Source organism: Lampetra fluviatilis, chromosome 2 (assembly GCF_964198595.1).
Source record: "Lampetra fluviatilis chromosome 2, kcLamFluv1.1, whole genome shotgun sequence".
NCBI lineage: Eukaryota > Metazoa > Chordata > Hyperoartia > Petromyzontiformes > Petromyzontidae > Lampetra > Lampetra fluviatilis.
This window is the reverse complement of record NC_136276.1, coordinates 27,404,791-27,420,840: the sequence shown is the minus strand read 5'-3', so window position 1 is coordinate 27,420,840 and position 16,050 is coordinate 27,404,791. Positions and strand designations below refer to the sequence as shown.

Below are 16,050 nucleotides of genomic sequence, written 5' to 3'. Positions count from 1 at the left end.
AGCCGAGTGTTTAAGACTCGCGTGACACAGGCAATGGTTGAACCGAATGCTGACGAAGAGGCTTGACCCCGCCATGAGAATGCGAAGAAACTTCCAGAGTTCAAAGCCACAAAACAACGTAAAAAAAAGTGTGTCACCTGCACGCTTTCACAAGACAGGGTTTGAGACTCGTGTACACATCGAGCAGTGGAGAGGGGGAAAAAAACCACCCCACAACTTAAAATCGAGGCACGGACACTCCCGGGATGTTTTATAGAAAAATCGTCATTTTTATTATTTTCAACAATTTCCGACAGCTATTAACATTTTGGCACATAACCATTTACAAATTAAGGACGTTTTGTTACAAAACTATACAGGTTAACTCGGCGGCGAGAAAATAAATACACAACAGTGGGGGGGCGGGGAGGAAACGCATAACGACGTGGAATAGTGACCCACTAATTCTGGTTTAAGCCAAGAAAGCCGTGGGTTGGGCAAATTCTTTTGTTCTAAAAAAAAAACGTGGAAATGTTTCTGGGCCCATTTAGCTCGACAATAAGATCAAAAAAAGTCTTTAACGTCACGAACCCCAACAAACTAAAAACAAAACAAAAGCGTTGTGTGTCTACTGGCGTCTTGCTGCCGACAATGTCCACAAATGTACATTAGTTTCATAATAAAAACCGTATCATACAAGAAAATGTTCCCAAAACCGTTTTTGTTCTTTTATAGATATACAAAAAAAATGTTACACAGTTCAATTAAACCGTGTAGGTTTGTGTTTGTTCTCGTTCACGTATACGTTTGTTACGTTGCTGCGAATGTAAAAGTCTTGACGGCGTTTGTTTTCGGGTCTTCTTCGGCGACTTTAAGTGTGGCGGCGGTGTAGAAGAAGACGACGACGAGAGAGAGCGAACGCGGCTGTTACAATCCAACCTCCCACACCTGCGGGAGAGAGGGTGGAGGAGCGATGGACAAAATCATTTAGCGAACTCCGGCGAGGTGAGTGCGAGCATTGTGGGGAGGGAGAAGTGGGTGGCTGTGTTAGGGGGGGGTAGGGAGGGATGAAGGCCAGAGGGAGTGAGAGATGATGGGTGGTGGGGAGGTGAGGTTGGGTGGGTGGGGAGGAGGAGGATGGGAGGGGAGGGGCGCGCGGGGGGTGGTGGGGTGGGGGGTGCGTGGGTAAGTTTAAGTTGGCTGCAGGAAAAAGATTGAGGCAGACAGAGTGGCGCCATACAGGAATCCACTTCAGCTGGGGCAATCCGCGGGCCAAAACACACAGTTCCTATGTCCTCTCCCCCCACCACCCAGCCCGTCTCTCCCTCCCACCCCCTTCCACCTCCCTCCCTCCCCCACTCTACTACTACCGCCGCTGCTGCTGCTGCTACCGCTGCGTACTGCAAGATGAAGCGGCAGTGATTCTTTTTTTCTTGGGGGGGGGGGGGTCAGGCTGCGTGTTGTTGGTTCGCTCGCGAGCGGTTTGAACCGCTAAAACACACACACACTTAGACCACTCCGACTCAAAGCAGACGAGTCAGTCGGATAAGTCTCGCCGCCGATTCCCTAATTCGCAATGAGCGCTCAACAATTACGAAATCAAAAAGGGGGGCAAAAAATCACCCGGCGCTCAGGTGTCCGTTGGTTGCATTTGCCCAAAAGATCAGCCTCAATTAGCGCACAACGACGCTCCCCCCCGCCCCCACCTGCACACACAGGCGACTTGCCAGATGTCCCGATATAGTCCCGGAGATGATACAACCGGCAGCGGCGATTACGAGCCATCACGGGGTCCCGCAACGACTCGCGGCGCGCATTCTCCCCGATGAAGAGACAGACGCAAGCAGCCCGTGGTGCGTTGTGTGTGGATTGCATTGGATGCCCTCTTACCTATTAGTGCATAGGGGAACGCGTGGGAGACGGCGGGGCGAGGAGTCCCCATCACGGATTCCTCACGTGGCCAGGCTCTGCCGAGACCTGACAAGGGCAGACAGCACCACACACGCGCGTGTCACGTGATGCACGCGCGCGCACCCCGAGTTGTGCACGCGCAAAGCTGCGCGAGGCTACGCGTCGAGCCGCATGCACCACGCAGACAAGCCCGTGCATATCAGCAGCCACTTTGGTGCGCGTGTATCGGGATCTCTGTGTGCGTCAGCTCGTCTCGTGCGCCGAGTCGTCAGAATCTGCAAGGGGTGATGGCGCGCGACGGCGCAAAGTGCGTGTGCACATCATTGCGAGCGATCTTACCTGGGAGTCTAACCGGAGAACATCGGTGTTGAGTGCGGACAGCGGCAGTCTGCTGGGAGCTGGATGCTGCATCTGAGCGGGCAGTTGCTGCTGCTGCTGCAGTTGCTGCTGCTGCTGCACCTGCTGCACCTGCTGCTGCTTCTGCACCACTGCCGGGTGAGTCTCCAGGGCGAGCTGTAGGTCGAGGATGTAATCGATGACGTGCTGTAGGATTTCCATCTGGGACACTTTGCGCCCCTGCGGGATGGAGGGCACCAGCTCCTTGAGCTTGCTGTAGCAGTTCTTCATGTCGTAGAGGAGGCCCAGCGGCTCGTCGGCCCCGCTCACGAGCGCCTTGAGTCCGCGCGAGATGCCCAGGCTGTGGTCGCTGAGGCAGCGCACAGAGTCACCGCAGGGCTGGTGCCTCGGCGCGCGCACGGGGCTGATGGCCTTCATGGTGGAGTGGGAGAGCGAGCGGGCGGTCTTGTCACGCGGGGCTTCTCGACGCTTGGGTGTTGGTGTTGTTGTTGATGATGACGACAAGACAAACGCGCTCTCCCTTGTTGTTGTTGCTGCGGGAAGGCGCGAGTGAGCTCGGATGAAACAGAGCGTTTGTGGATTTGGAAGAAGTTGGATAACTCTACAGTTTTCTTTTCGTGCCCGTACAAAGTAAGGAGGCTTAATAACTGCGCGTTAAACTGCAGCAGGGAGGAGCAGAAGGCTGACCGAGCGGTCGCGCAAAGCCGATGCGGAGGACGCGACGCGAGTTGGGACGCGCGCGAGCAGAAATCCCGATGTGCCGTGAGCGTGCCCGCTCGGCCCTTTTATAGCGAGCGCCGCCTCTCATGCCCCCATAGATCTCTCCGCCCATGTCCACACTCCGAAACCCCCCTTCCTCCCTCCCTCCCTCCTCGCCCACACCCTCCCTCCCTCCCCAATAACTCACTCCAGTCACCACTTTGCTCCACCCCGCCCCCTCCACACACACACACGCCGCCGCCGCCGCCGCCACCACCTCCTCCCACCCACCTCCACTCACAACCTCCCACCGTGCCCCCATCTCCCCGCACATTGCTGCCTCGCTTCCTCGCGGCGCGTGCATCTGGATCACAACCGACCCACCACCGACCCCGGCTACCAGCCAATGGGGGCCACGGAGAGCTCTAATTACTCCGTTGGAAGCGAGGAGACACCGGCGAGAGAGAAAGAGAGGGAGGATAACCCGCACACCCCAAAGTGCAGCAGTGCGGACGTTGATGACACGGAGTGGGTCAACCTCGAGAGTAGTTCGGGTAGCCACCAAGCTACAATGTGGCTAGGGAGCCCCTCCCCTCTCTACCCCCCCCCCCCGATAAAGGCAAGCCTATCGCTGATGTGTGCAGCACACAGCGCAGGAAAGCCACGAGACTGATAGTCGAAGCGATATGGCTGCTGCTGCGCGTCACTGATATCGCTATCAGGCGCGCACGTGAATACATTGCCCAGGCGACTGCCTATCTCGCCGCAGTGGTTTCACGCGCTTGCCGCTTGAGCCGGTTAGCAAGGGATGCGAAGGTTCGATTCCCGACTCGGGAGGCGATGGTGATCAGATACAAGTCATTTGGTTGGCGCACGACTTCTCCGTTTGGCGCTGCCCCGAGGCAACGGTGGGAATTCCACATTACTGTGGCGAGCGGCTTATCACAAGATGGTACTCATTTGTTTTGATCGACTACGGAAAATTGATGATGATGATGGGTTCAAATGTTTCCTCGGCTGTAATTTGAACTCGCAAGGTTTTGAACGAAGCGCTCCAAAACGAGAAGTACCTTCTCGAGTGATTCCAATAAGTCGCGGGCAATTCCGCGAAAGTGCCACTTCGCGATGCAGGAACACATTGTCCAACGTGTCGCGAGCGGTATCTTTGGGAGGCGAGGGGGGTGCACGTGGCCGTGGCGTAATGGGGGGGGGGGGACGTCTACGCCGGTGATGGAGTCGTTGATCCACATTAATACAGAGATTAGTGGAGGACCGAGCCTGCAGACTGCGGTGAATGTGGGAGACCAATATTGACCGTCGTGATTTTTGGCGAATAACAAACGCTTGGCCGACGGAAACCTTCAAAGTCAATATAATTGGCGTTGGCAATTGTGTATTTTATAGTACTTTATTACTGCTGGACCAAATACGCATGACTGTATATTTTCCGAAGAAGGAAATTCCTTCGAATGTCTAGAAAATATTGTCTAGCAATCGCGATGCAATAACCCCCCCGTTCCTCTTTTACAGTGGCTATATTGTCAATTTTTTTTCTCTTCAGATGATTTTTCGTTATGAAACTGTTGAACTAAAAATAAAAAATGCAACAGCACGCAAATCTCTGCCCGCCGTTCTCAAACAGTAGCCCCTGTCCAGAGTCGTGTTTATTCATCTCTGTCTAGTGACCGTGGCTTCTTTCGCGGTGGCGTTTTCCAAACGCGTGGACGGAATTAACCACCCCCCCCCCCTAGTGATGCTCACTTCTCTGAGACAACCCCGGCGTGAAATTAAAATCCCTCCCCAACACGGGACGATGTCACTCTACAACCAAGCAACCCGACCTTGCCATACCGTTCTCACAGTGAGATACAATCTGGCCAACACACACACACATACTACAGCACACACACAGTACAGCACACACACACAACACAACACCACACACACACACTACTACACACACTACACTACAGCACACACACACACTACAACACACACACACATACTACAGCACACACACAGTACAGCACACACACACAACACAACACCACACACACACACCACAACACCACACACACTACAACGCACACACACACACACTACAACACACACACACACTACAACACACACACATACGACAGCACACACACACACACTACAACACACACACAAACGCTCGCGCGTTTAAATGGATTGCATCGTCTCATCAGCCGGCTCCACTCCCGCCGAAGTCCTCTCAACTACAATCGAAGCCCCCAGATGCCTTCAATGATTTCTAACAATGAAGCGCATGTGGTAATGATAGCTCGTGTAAGCCACGCGTCTGTACACACACACAGAGCGAGAGACAAGCGAGGCATCTCATCTCGACCGTATACCTGCACCTCTAATAATGCCAGCTGTCGCCTGCGCCCGCACATTATCGTGATTGTATGTAATTACGTGGGAGTCGTCTGCCCGTGCCTGAGCTGCGGCGTTTAGGAGGTCGCCTGAAAATAGCAAGAGGCGTCCATGGCACCGCGTTACGCGTCCATCTCTCTCTCGCTCGCTCGCTCCTTCTCCCTGACACCGGCGACGTTGACTCGAACCGCTGCACAGGAGCGAGTTCTCTCCCTCCTCCGCTCTCACCCCCCTCCCCCCCAGGCGGGGTTTCTCTTACGAGCTCACGTGCAGCGTTCACGAGCCCTCGTCGTCGCGATACCTACCGAGACCACCAGAGCGCACATCCGCGCGCGTGCACGTGCGCGACTCGTGCGCGCACGCGCGCGCGCGCGTGCCCCGCTCGAGACCGCGAGCCGGTGCCCGCGTTGCCAGTTCCGCGGTGCTCGCCACGTGCTCCTGCATCGTACGCCGCGTGTCGGCTGAGCAAAGGTTCGATTTGATTATGGGGCAATCCCCCCCCTCACCCCGCACCGTTGCATTATAGCATCCCGAAAAGGATATAATCCGGTCGCTGCCGTGGGAATGTTGAGTTTCCACCGTTGGATCAGGGCTGCGAACGCAGACGAGCGTGTTCCCGTGCTGAGACGGTGCGGGTTTGGTCTGCACCGCCCTGATTCGCTTACATTTCAACCGTGCGGCAGCTTCACCGTTATTGGAGATCATCAGCATAGCCCTGGCTACGTACGGTGCGAACGAAGTTCAACATACGTGCACACACCACCGGTTCAGTATTGCCTCGCTGACCGATGTCACAACTGTGACCTGGCTTCACCTTTCTTCGAGACCATATGAGTAGTATCGCCATCCTACCCTGTCGTGGCGAGTGTACACGGCGGTTTTGGCAGCTTCGGCTTCATCAGCACAGTGCCGTTACAACCCCGCCGCAGCAAGTAGCGGTGTGACAGTCGCGCCGTGATTGTAGATCATCAGCGCGGCTGCAGCCAGTGCACCGGTGTCAACTTAAAATAATGACGCAAAATTCACGTTAGTAAGAAACGTGAGCGGATCGGTCAAATGCAACTCCATTGCACCTGCGTTGAGGCGTCCTCCCCTTTATTGCGGCTCATCAGTGCAATACAGCCCTGCTGCTGTACGTGACAATAGTGCCCACCGCGTATGCCGCCTGTTCACGTCGGCCATGGGTCAGCATCAGTTGAGTGTGGACTTGCCATCCTGCATGACGACTTGTACCGCTCTCACTCGATAGTGGAAGCGCACCTGGCCACCCGAGTTCGATTCCCGCTCGCGGCCAACATCACCAGTGACGGACATCTGAACCGGTCCTGGGCCTCCCCTAGGTCGACTCAGCCTCAAATGAGTACCTGGTGCGGTGTGTAAACATCGCCACTGGGGAGACAAAGGCGGTTGGGAGTGGTGCTCGCTAACAGCACTTGCCCCAACAGTTTGTGAAAGGCTATACGGGGGATCTTTATCATTGTATGCATCGGTCTCACCTTCATTAGGAATCATCAACGCCGTGCACTGCGCTGTCAAGTTCGCAGGACATTGCCGTGACGGTTCTGTATGGGTCGAGTCACTTGGCAGGCACTCCACTATCATCATCACGGACTGCCACAGTCAGCGAGCCTTCAAACATTTAATTCACAGCTGATGAGGACGTCCAATCAGCTGGACGGCATGCCAGCATGGTGACACAGCGCTGCCAGACACACACAGGGAGAATACTGTACTGCCCTTCCCCCGCACCTCCGATTAGCACGGTTGGCTACGTACGGTGCGAAAGAAGTTCAACATACAGGACATGCAGGGTGCCTTCAACAGTGAAATATAACATGACTCCCGGGAGAGTCGGGAACCCGAGGGTACAGCGAGTCGGGGCGACTGCCCCGGGCCCCGCGCCTTGGGGGGTGGGGGCGCTTCGAGATTACGGTGTCAGATGTAATACTTCTGGTTTAGTTTGAAGAGGGTGGGTGGGGCGGGGGAGCACACGGTGTGATAATCATGGATAGCCCTGACTCGGCACGGCATTACCGTTTCGTGCGCACAAGCTCCAACGAACTGTGTCTGTGACATTTGTTTAATCCGCGACAGAAGCAGAGGGACAAACAAGGAAACTATGTCCCGGCTTCATCACAATTGCCAGCGTGACCTACTGCTGCCGTTTGTGGCTGTGACACGTACGTTGATAGCACTCTCGATCAATGAATTGATCGGTCGATATGGAGTCTTAGGGCTCGCGGGAATCAGTCGTGGTGAGCAACACTCAGTGTTTTTTTCGATTCATGCAAAATATATACAAAGCGTATGATTACACGTATGCATGTTGAACTTCCTTCGCGCCGCACGTAGCCAACCGTAGATTGTGGCTGCTGAAATGGACAAAATGGTTCGATTTTTCAAGCGAATATAAAAATTAATCAAACGAGAGAGGTAAATACGAGGTAAAGTTTAATCTCGAGCTGGGATCTCCAATTCAGTGATTTGTTACCCTACCGAGTATTAACGATTCAATTACTGTACTTATCAAAAATCCACAACAACAACGACATTCTTTCTTTACGGCTGGGTTTAGAGTTAGGGTTAGGTTGGGTTTAGAGTTAGGTTGGGTTAGGGTTTGGTTTGGCTGGTTTAGAGTTAGGGTTTGGTTGGGTTCGGTCCTAAGGCTGGGTCACGGTTTGGTTAGGCTGGGTTAGAGTTATGATTTGGCTGGGTGAGAGTTCGTCTGGGCTCGGGTTTGGTTAGGCTGGGTTAGAGTTATGATTTGGCTGGGTGAGTGTTCGTCTGGGCTGGGGTTTGGTTAGGCTGGGATAGAGTTATGGTTTGGCTGTGTGAAGATTCGTCTGGGCTGGGGTTTGGTTAGGCTGGGTTAGAGTTATGGTTTGGCTATGTGAGTGTTCGTCTGGGCTGGGGTTTGGTTAGGCTGGGTTAGAGTTACGGTTTGGCTGTGTGAAGATTTGTCTGGGCTGGGGTTTGGTTAGGCTGGGTTAGAGTTATGGTTTGGCTGGGTGAGTGTTCGTCTGGGCTGGGGTTTGGTTAGGCTGGGTTAGAGTTATGGTTTGGCTGTGTGAGTGTTCGTCTGGGCTGGGGTTTGGTTAGGCTGGGTTAGAGTTACGGTTTGGATGGGTGAGGGTTCGTCTGGGCTGGGGTTTGGTTAGGCTGGGTTAGAGTTATGGTTTGGCTATGTGAGTGTTCGTCTGGGCTGGGGTTTGGTTAGGCTGGGTTAGAGTTATGGTTTGGCTGGGTGAGGGTTCGTCTGGGCTGGGGTTTGGTTAGGCTGGGTTAGAGTTATGGTTTGGCTGGGTGAGGGTTCGTCTGGGCTGTGGTTTGGTTAGGCTGGGTTAGAGTTATGATTTGGCTGTGTGAAGATTCGTCTGGCCTGGGGTTTGGTTAGGCTGGGTTAGAGTTATGATTTGGCTAGGTGAGAGTTCGTCTGGGCTGGGGTTTGGTTAGGCTGGGTTAGAGTTATGATTTGGCTGGGTGAGTGTTCGTCTGGGCTGGGGTTTGGTTAGGCTGGGATAGAGTTATGGTTTGGCTATGTGAGTGTTCGTCTGGGCTGGGGTTTGGTTAGGCTGGGTTAGAGTTATGATTTGGCTGGGTGAAGATTCGTCTGGGCTGGGGTTTGGTTAGGCTGGGTTAGAGTTATGATTTGGCTGGGTGAGAGTTCGTCTGGGCTGGGGTTTGGTTAGGCTGGGTTAGAGTTATGATTTGGCTGGGTGAGTGTTCGTCTGGGCTGGGGTTTGGTTAGGCTGGGATAGAGTTATGGTTTGGCTGTGTGAAGATTCGTCTGGGCTGGGGTTTGGTTAGGCTGGGTTAGAGTTATGGTTTGGCTATGTGAGTGTTCGTCTGGGCTGGGATTTGGTTAGGCTGGGTTAGAGTTACGGTTTGGCTGTGTGAAGATTTGTCTGGGCTGGGGTTTGGTTAGGCTGGGTTAGAGTTATGGTTGGGCTGTGTGAGTGTTCGTCTGGGCTGGGGTTTGGTTAGGCTGGGTTAGAGTTATGGTTTGGCTGTGTGAGTGTTCGTCTGGGCTGGGGTTTGGTTAGGCTGGGTTAGAGTTACGGTTTGGATGGGTGAGGGTTCGTCTGAGCTGGGGTTTGGTTAGGCTGGGTTAGAGTTATGGTTTGGCTATGTGAGTGTTCGTCTGGGCTGGGGTTTGGTTAGGCTGGGTTAGAGTTATGGTTTGGCTGGGTGAGGGTTCGTCTGGGCTGTGGTTTGGTTAGGCTGGGTTAGAGTTATGATTTGGCTGTGTGAAGATTCGTCTGGCCTGGGGTTTGGTTAGGCTGGGTTAGAGTTATGATTTGGCTAGGTGAGAGTTCGTCTGGGCTGGGGTTTGGTTAGGCTGGGTTAGAGTTATGATTTGGCTGGGTGAGTGTTCGTCTGGGCTGGGGTTTGGTTAGGCTGGGATAGAGTTATGGTTTGGCTGTGTGAAGATTCGTCTGGGCTGGGGGTTGGTTAGGCTGGGTTAGAGTTATGGTTTGGCTATGTGAGTGTTCGTCTGGGCTGGGGTTTGGTTAGGCTGGGTTAGAGTTATGATTTGGCTGGGTGAAGATTCGTCTGGGCTGGGGTTTGGTTAGGCTGGGTTAGAGCTATGATTTGGCTGTGTGAAGATTCGTCTGGGCTGGGGTTTGGTTAGGCTGGGTTAGAGTTATGATTTGGCTGTGTGAAGGTTCGTCTGACCTGGGGTTTGGTTAGGCTGGGTTAGAGTTATGATTTGGCTGTGTGAAGGTTCGTCTGGCCTGGGGTTTGGTTAGGCTGGGTTAGAGTTATGATTTGGCTGTGTGAAGATTCGTCTGGGCTGGGGTTTGGTTAGGCTGGGTTAGAGTTATGATTTGGCTGTGTGAAGATTCGTCTGGGCTGGGGTTTGGTTAGGCTGGGTTAGAGTTATGATTTGGCTGGGTGAGGGTTCGTCTGGGTTAGTGCTGAGGCCGGGCTGCGAATACAGAAGAGTTGCCTACGCAGCATTCCAGAGCGCCGCGCCGCTGTTTGTTTAGCTCGATACACACGCGCGGACTGCGTGGGATGGGAGTCACGAGGGGGAGGCGGGGGGGGGTCGTGCGGTGGGGGGCTCGCGGTTATGCCCCCCCCCCCCGCGGGGAGTGGTGGCGCGCACGTTCCGTGTTCGCATCGCCAGGTATCTGCGTCTGCTGCCACGGATTATGCGGATGCGGTTTAGGGGTTGACCATAAGAGCTTCGTGGACGGTCGAACCCAGGGATTTTCTTGCGTTGGGTCTTTCACGTTATTTAGGTCGCGATGATGATGATGATGTGTGCTAACCAACAACTCCAACAGAGTCCACACGGCTCTATGGGGGGGGGGGGGGGTCTATGGGGGTGCGAGTGACAGAGCATCTAAACAGGTGGGGTGCACAATGGGAGTCATAGCTGGCACGTAGTGAACGATCGTGACGAGTGCGCGACCCCGAGTCACACCCATCAGCGTCCACCGTGGTCAAGCCACTGCCGGATGAACGCCTTCTTCAGGCCTCCACCATCTCTCACGATCCTGCAATGGTAGTGTTGGTGTTGTTGTTGTTATCATTGTTGTTGTCCTTGTTGTTGTTATATGCTAGGATGTGGACGTCAAGAGACTCAATGCCCCCAACGACAATGAAAGAGGGCTGTGTTAATCTTTGTTTTTGTAGATTGACATATAAGCATGCCATGGAAATTCCACGTTCTTATGATGGGAGACAGTACAACTGTTGGTGACAGTTCTACCATGCGACACAGCTTCACACGATGGTACTCATGAACCCTCATTTTATCGACCCTCAGGGGATGATGATGATGATGGGCGTTGTCGATCAGGAGAACACACGCATGACTGGGTCCAGGTGTGTGGGAATGTTTGAGAAGCGGAGGGAGACAGGGTGATGGGTTTGTTCCAAAGTTTTGAGTATGTGCGTGTGTGTCGAACTTCTTTCGCACCGTACGTATCCACCCGTGGTAATCGGAGGTTCGGGTTCGCTTTTCAACGAATCCGTTCTCTTAGTGAAAACCATGTTTGTGATCCTGCGTTGGCAGCGCTGCACAAGCACAAGTAACAATGCAGCTCAACGCATTCGCCTAGAACACCGCGGCCCCGCAAGGAATATACAGGCAGCCCCTCGCTTATGGCACGGTTCCGTACAACGCTGATTCGTTATAGCGCTCTTTGTCCGCGGGAAAACGTTTTAAGAAGAAAAAAAAGAGGAAAATAAAACGTACGTTATATGCGTGCACGATATAAAATAGGCGACGTTTCGGGAAATGGCCCTTATTGAGAGATAGAGAACCCAGGAGACGTTGAGCGAATGATCATAGTTCGACACTGCACTCATACACCACGGGATACCGTCCCTGAGATACATGCAGATTTGAAAATAACAAAAAAGTTCATCGATACAAACAGTCTGAAATGTCCATACATGAATATCCAACGTCGGTTGTCTTTGTTGTTGTTGTTTTTATTTACTGATGAATTAAAGCATCGGCCCATAATGGCCAGGGCAGGGGAGGGGGCAGGGGGCTTCTCTGGGTCCTCGTTGCGAGGAGCGGAGAGACCGCGATCGTGTGGCCGGTCAAGGCCCCCACCGCAGCCTCTCCATGCACGGGACCGACCGATTGCTGCTGCCGCTGCCCTTGATACGGGGGGTGGTGGGGGTGGAAACTCGCTTATCAGCCAGACCCGTGGCGCCTTCATTAAACCTCCTAAACCTTGGACCGTGTATAATCGGTGTGCATAGTGGACCGCCAGGTAATCACTAACTGAGATTAAAACACAAAAAAACACCCCGCAAGAGTAAAACTTTTATTTCTGAAACGTGCAAGTTAACTTTATCTCTCGCTCCTTGCGAGTGATTTCGTTTTTTTTTCTGGTTATAAATTAGAGTGGTGGTGGTGGTATTACTCATATCGCTATGACAACCACGTATTTATATTGTACCATGGATTATAATACGATTGCCACAGATTTATTGAACGATTTAAAGGGCTCTGGCTAACACAAACCCTGAGTTCAAGCGCTGGCCCCGGGGTCGCCTTCGCTATACTTACCAATTGCTCTTCCTCTAGCGGCCTGTGGGGACCTACAACATTTAAATTAACACTGCTCGGTGAAAACCCACCGTGGTTGGAGGGCTATTAGGACGTCGCTGATTTCTGCCATATAAACGTGGAATCTACAACGATATTTCAGGGTCCAACACTGAAAATGAGCGCTTCTCGGCATTTGTTAAACAAGGCAAACACTCATAGGTAGAGTCGATGACGAAGCCAATATTATTATTTTTATCAACATTTTTTTACATTGATATGGGGGGGGGGGGGTGATTGAAACTTTCAGGCGTCCGGTCTTCATCGGTATTTTGAGTAACTGTGATTATCTTAACCCCATCAGTCCATAATGACCTCTCAAGCAAAACGCGTATAAATTGTGTGTATGTTTAGTGTTTGTGTGTGCCCAGCTGTGCCGTTTGCTTCATAGGCGCTCGCTAACAGCACTTGCCCCAACAGTTGGTTAAGGCTATACGGGGGATCTTTGTCTTTTTGTACAGCTGTGCCGCTTCCAAGAACTTGAGAATAATGACGTCCCTTATTTACGTGCCAAAATATACTGAGGTGCTACGCTCAACAAAACACCGCGGCAAGCAACGGCGCCGTGGGTGACTGGCCGTCTTGTTCAGCGCAGGGAAGATATGCGGTGGGCAGCTTTTACACAACTCGGTTTATTCATGGTTATTATCCTACTACTGGGGCATCGGTGGGATAAAAATAGCGTCATAGCTCAGCGGATTCTTCCAGGATGAATACATATGTTCTGATTGTGATATTCGTGGTTAGTGTCGTATTGCGACGCTTTCGAGGACACAGCGCATCAAGGAGTTGATGCAAAAGAAAATGCAAAGCCCCCCCCCCCCCCCGTATAGCCTTAACACACTTTTGGGGAAAGTGCTGTTAGGGAGCACCTATGAAGGCCGGCACTGTGTCTCCCGAGTGGCGATGTTTACATAGCGCACCGGGTCCTCGTTTGAGGCTGAGTCGACCTACGTGGAGGCCCAGGGCCGGTTCAGAAAATCGTCACCGGTGTTGACCTCGGTAGGAGGCGACACCAAAGGCACATCGATACGTGCGACTTTACGGGCGGGGTATGGAACTTGCCGTCTGTGCACTTAGCAAGCGACGTGGTGTGGAGGGAGGAGCAAGCCAACGCCGCTAGAAGAGCGATAAGTTAGCGACGCGCAGCGGGCTCACACGCGGCGGCCACATCAGAGTCTTCACGCAACGGCGCTGCCGGGTGACAGTTTACTCTGCGCAGTGATGATTGGCGGATCAGTGTCAATCATGCGCATTGACAGCGACAGCCGCGTGTGCGTGTGTGTGTGCACGCCTGTGTGTGTGTGTGCAATGTGCAGCGTGGGCGGGGAGGGAGGGAGGGATGGTGATACGAGGACAAAGGGATGGAGGTACGTGAAGGATGGATGGTACGGAGAGGGAGTGAGGGATGTAGGTACGTGGAAGGATGGGGATGATACGAGGTGGGATGGAGTTATTGGGAGGTAGGGAGGGAGGCTACGAGGTGGGAGGAAATGCACGGGGAGGGGATGGAGTTACGTGGAGGTCGGAATCGAGCATCGGGGTGGTGAGGGGGAGGGTGGTAGACGTGGGGGGGGGGGTGTACGGCGAGCGAGGAAGGGTGAGCGTCAAGCTGGGGAAGGGAGGGTGAGAGCGAGGCTGGGTGGGTGGGTGGGAGGCAGGGAGAGGTGGGGTGCGCAGGGGAGGGCCGCGTAGACTTACCGGCGCCTGCACGCTTGTGTCGGGCCATTGATGTGTCGCTGCGAGCGGCGGCGCCGCGCAGACGGCTGCCGTGGCGACGCGGCTGCCGCTCATTACGCAGCCGCGCCGGGCAGCTCCTCCTGGCCGCAGCAGCGAGCGCGTGAACTCCCCCCCCCACTACCACCAGCACAACCAGCACCCCCCCCCCTCCTCAACCTCATCTACCTCCCTCCCACCTTCAGCCCCAAAGCAACAAAACTTAACCACCTTTGTGTCATTAACACCGCCTTGAATTGCAGCAATGTTTTGTGCAACTGCCCTTGGCGGTGGTGACGGAGGAGCAGGACCCGGCGACCCGAGTTCGATTCCCGCTCACAGACACCAACGTCGGTGATGATTATCTGAGAGCCGGTACCGGGCCATCCCCGAGGTCGACTCAGCCTCAAATGAGTGCCTGGTGCTATGTGTAAACGTCGTTGCTCTGGAGGCAAAGGCGGCAGGGCGTGTTGCCTGCCACCCAACCGCATGGCAGCGTTGTCCCAACGTTGACTTGGGTTATTAGTCGATGACTTGGTTATTGGTCCATTATGTAATGGAGATGCAGAGCATGGGAAGACTCGGAATTGGGATTTCAAGACGTAGCAATGAAGAGTATGCCGACATTCATGGGCACGCTCAGCGTGCAAATCCAACAATCTGTCCAGGAATGCGAGGCGTCCATTGCGTGATTTCGTGCAGCGAAATTAAGCTGGAGTTTATTATTACCATCATCACTATTATTATTACGATACCTTGTTGGACAAAGCGCCTACATCTCAGACCACCTTCCTCCGGGCCACCCGCATGCAAACGCCGAGGCCACGTGGACGAAACGCGGCGGTGCAAGGCGCAATGGGTCCTCCCGTTTTTGTTCCCACCTCCGCATTTCGAAACGTGCGTTTAATAGTCTTTGTCTGCTAGAAATTTCCACACGATGATGAGCCACTTCGTTGAGCTATCATTTGTGGCCAGGTCGCTTCTGAAAAAGAGCGATGTAGCTCAATGGGCCTTACCTTGTAAAATAAAAAAGTGTAAATAAATTTGCAGCGTGCCCCACGGAAACACTTTTCCGTACGCAAAAGCAGCCCAGTGTGCTGAGCCGCAGTATAAACACGCTTAGAGTCTATACGCTGTTGGCTAACACCTTATCTCTGTTCGTTTCTTCGCTTTAAAACAAAAAAAGCTTAATTCCATCAGCGTATGAGCTTTGCACACATTATACATAATGATTTGTTAAAGGGTGGATCGTTTTCGACCTTCTGGGCCTCATCAGCAGAGATAGACTTCTATAATAACGTTTTTTTTGGATTAGATCGCGTAAATATTAACAGGCGATCGCGTAAATATTTACAAAACATTGCGATCCCCTGTATTATGGATGATATTGGTCGCGAAAGCCTGCGTGTTAAACTGAAAGATAGCCTTGTTAAGATAATAGGGGTCAGTTTCTAGTTGTTGTTTCCCTCGCTGTATGTGGGTTTAGTTTGCGCGATTTCGCACACAGTATATGCATTGCGTCTAACAAATTTGTACCCAAACTTCGCTATATGCGGTTTGCATTATGCGGCCATGCGGTCGGACGTGGGGTAACATTGTCTGTGTGCACTGTTCGCGCTACTCAGCGGACAGATGCTCCGTCGTGTGGTTTCGCTTTGTGCGCCCCATGTTTTGGAACACATCTACCGCACACACAGCGACGGAAACCTGCAGATACCCGCGACGCATTTGCGACGATATTAAAATAGCACGTAAACAGCATATCCGTTTTTCTTTCCGTACAAGAGTAACATAAGTTGCATTCCATCAGCCTATGCATGGCCTTTCCAGATCGATAACACTGGTCAACACACGTTTTCTGGCATAAGGTATTCCAACGGTTTTAATGTAATTTTGGGGTTCTAATTCCAAAT

General features: G+C 53.0%; 1 protein-coding gene across 1 annotated transcript; it reads right to left on the bottom strand.

Annotated features, from left to right (window-relative positions):
• Nucleotides 1-244: 244 nt before the first annotated feature.
• On the bottom strand, nucleotides 245-3,036 carry LOC144944709 (DNA-binding protein inhibitor ID-3-like). Its single transcript, XM_078873070.1, has 3 exons — nucleotides 2,230-3,036; nucleotides 1,870-1,956; nucleotides 245-927 (listed from the first exon to the last, which is right to left on the bottom strand). The coding sequence occupies exons 1-2, from the start codon at nucleotides 2,662-2,664 to the stop codon at nucleotides 1,921-1,923; spliced, it is 471 nt and encodes a 156-aa protein (XP_078729196.1). The 5' UTR covers nucleotides 2,665-3,036; the 3' UTR covers nucleotides 245-927; nucleotides 1,870-1,920.
• Between the last annotated feature and the right edge of the window lie 13,014 nt (nucleotides 3,037-16,050).

Excerpts from the sequence above, each read along its gene's own strand:
- LOC144944709 (XM_078873070.1), bottom strand. The coding sequence starts at position 2,664 with ATGAAGGCCATCAGCCCCGTGCGCGCGCCGAGGCACCAGCCCTGCGGT. Across the intron at positions 1,957-2,229 it reads TTCTCCGGTTAGACTCCCAG|GTCTCGGCAGAGCCTGGCCA; the intron begins GTAAGATCGCTC and ends TGCCCTTGTCAG.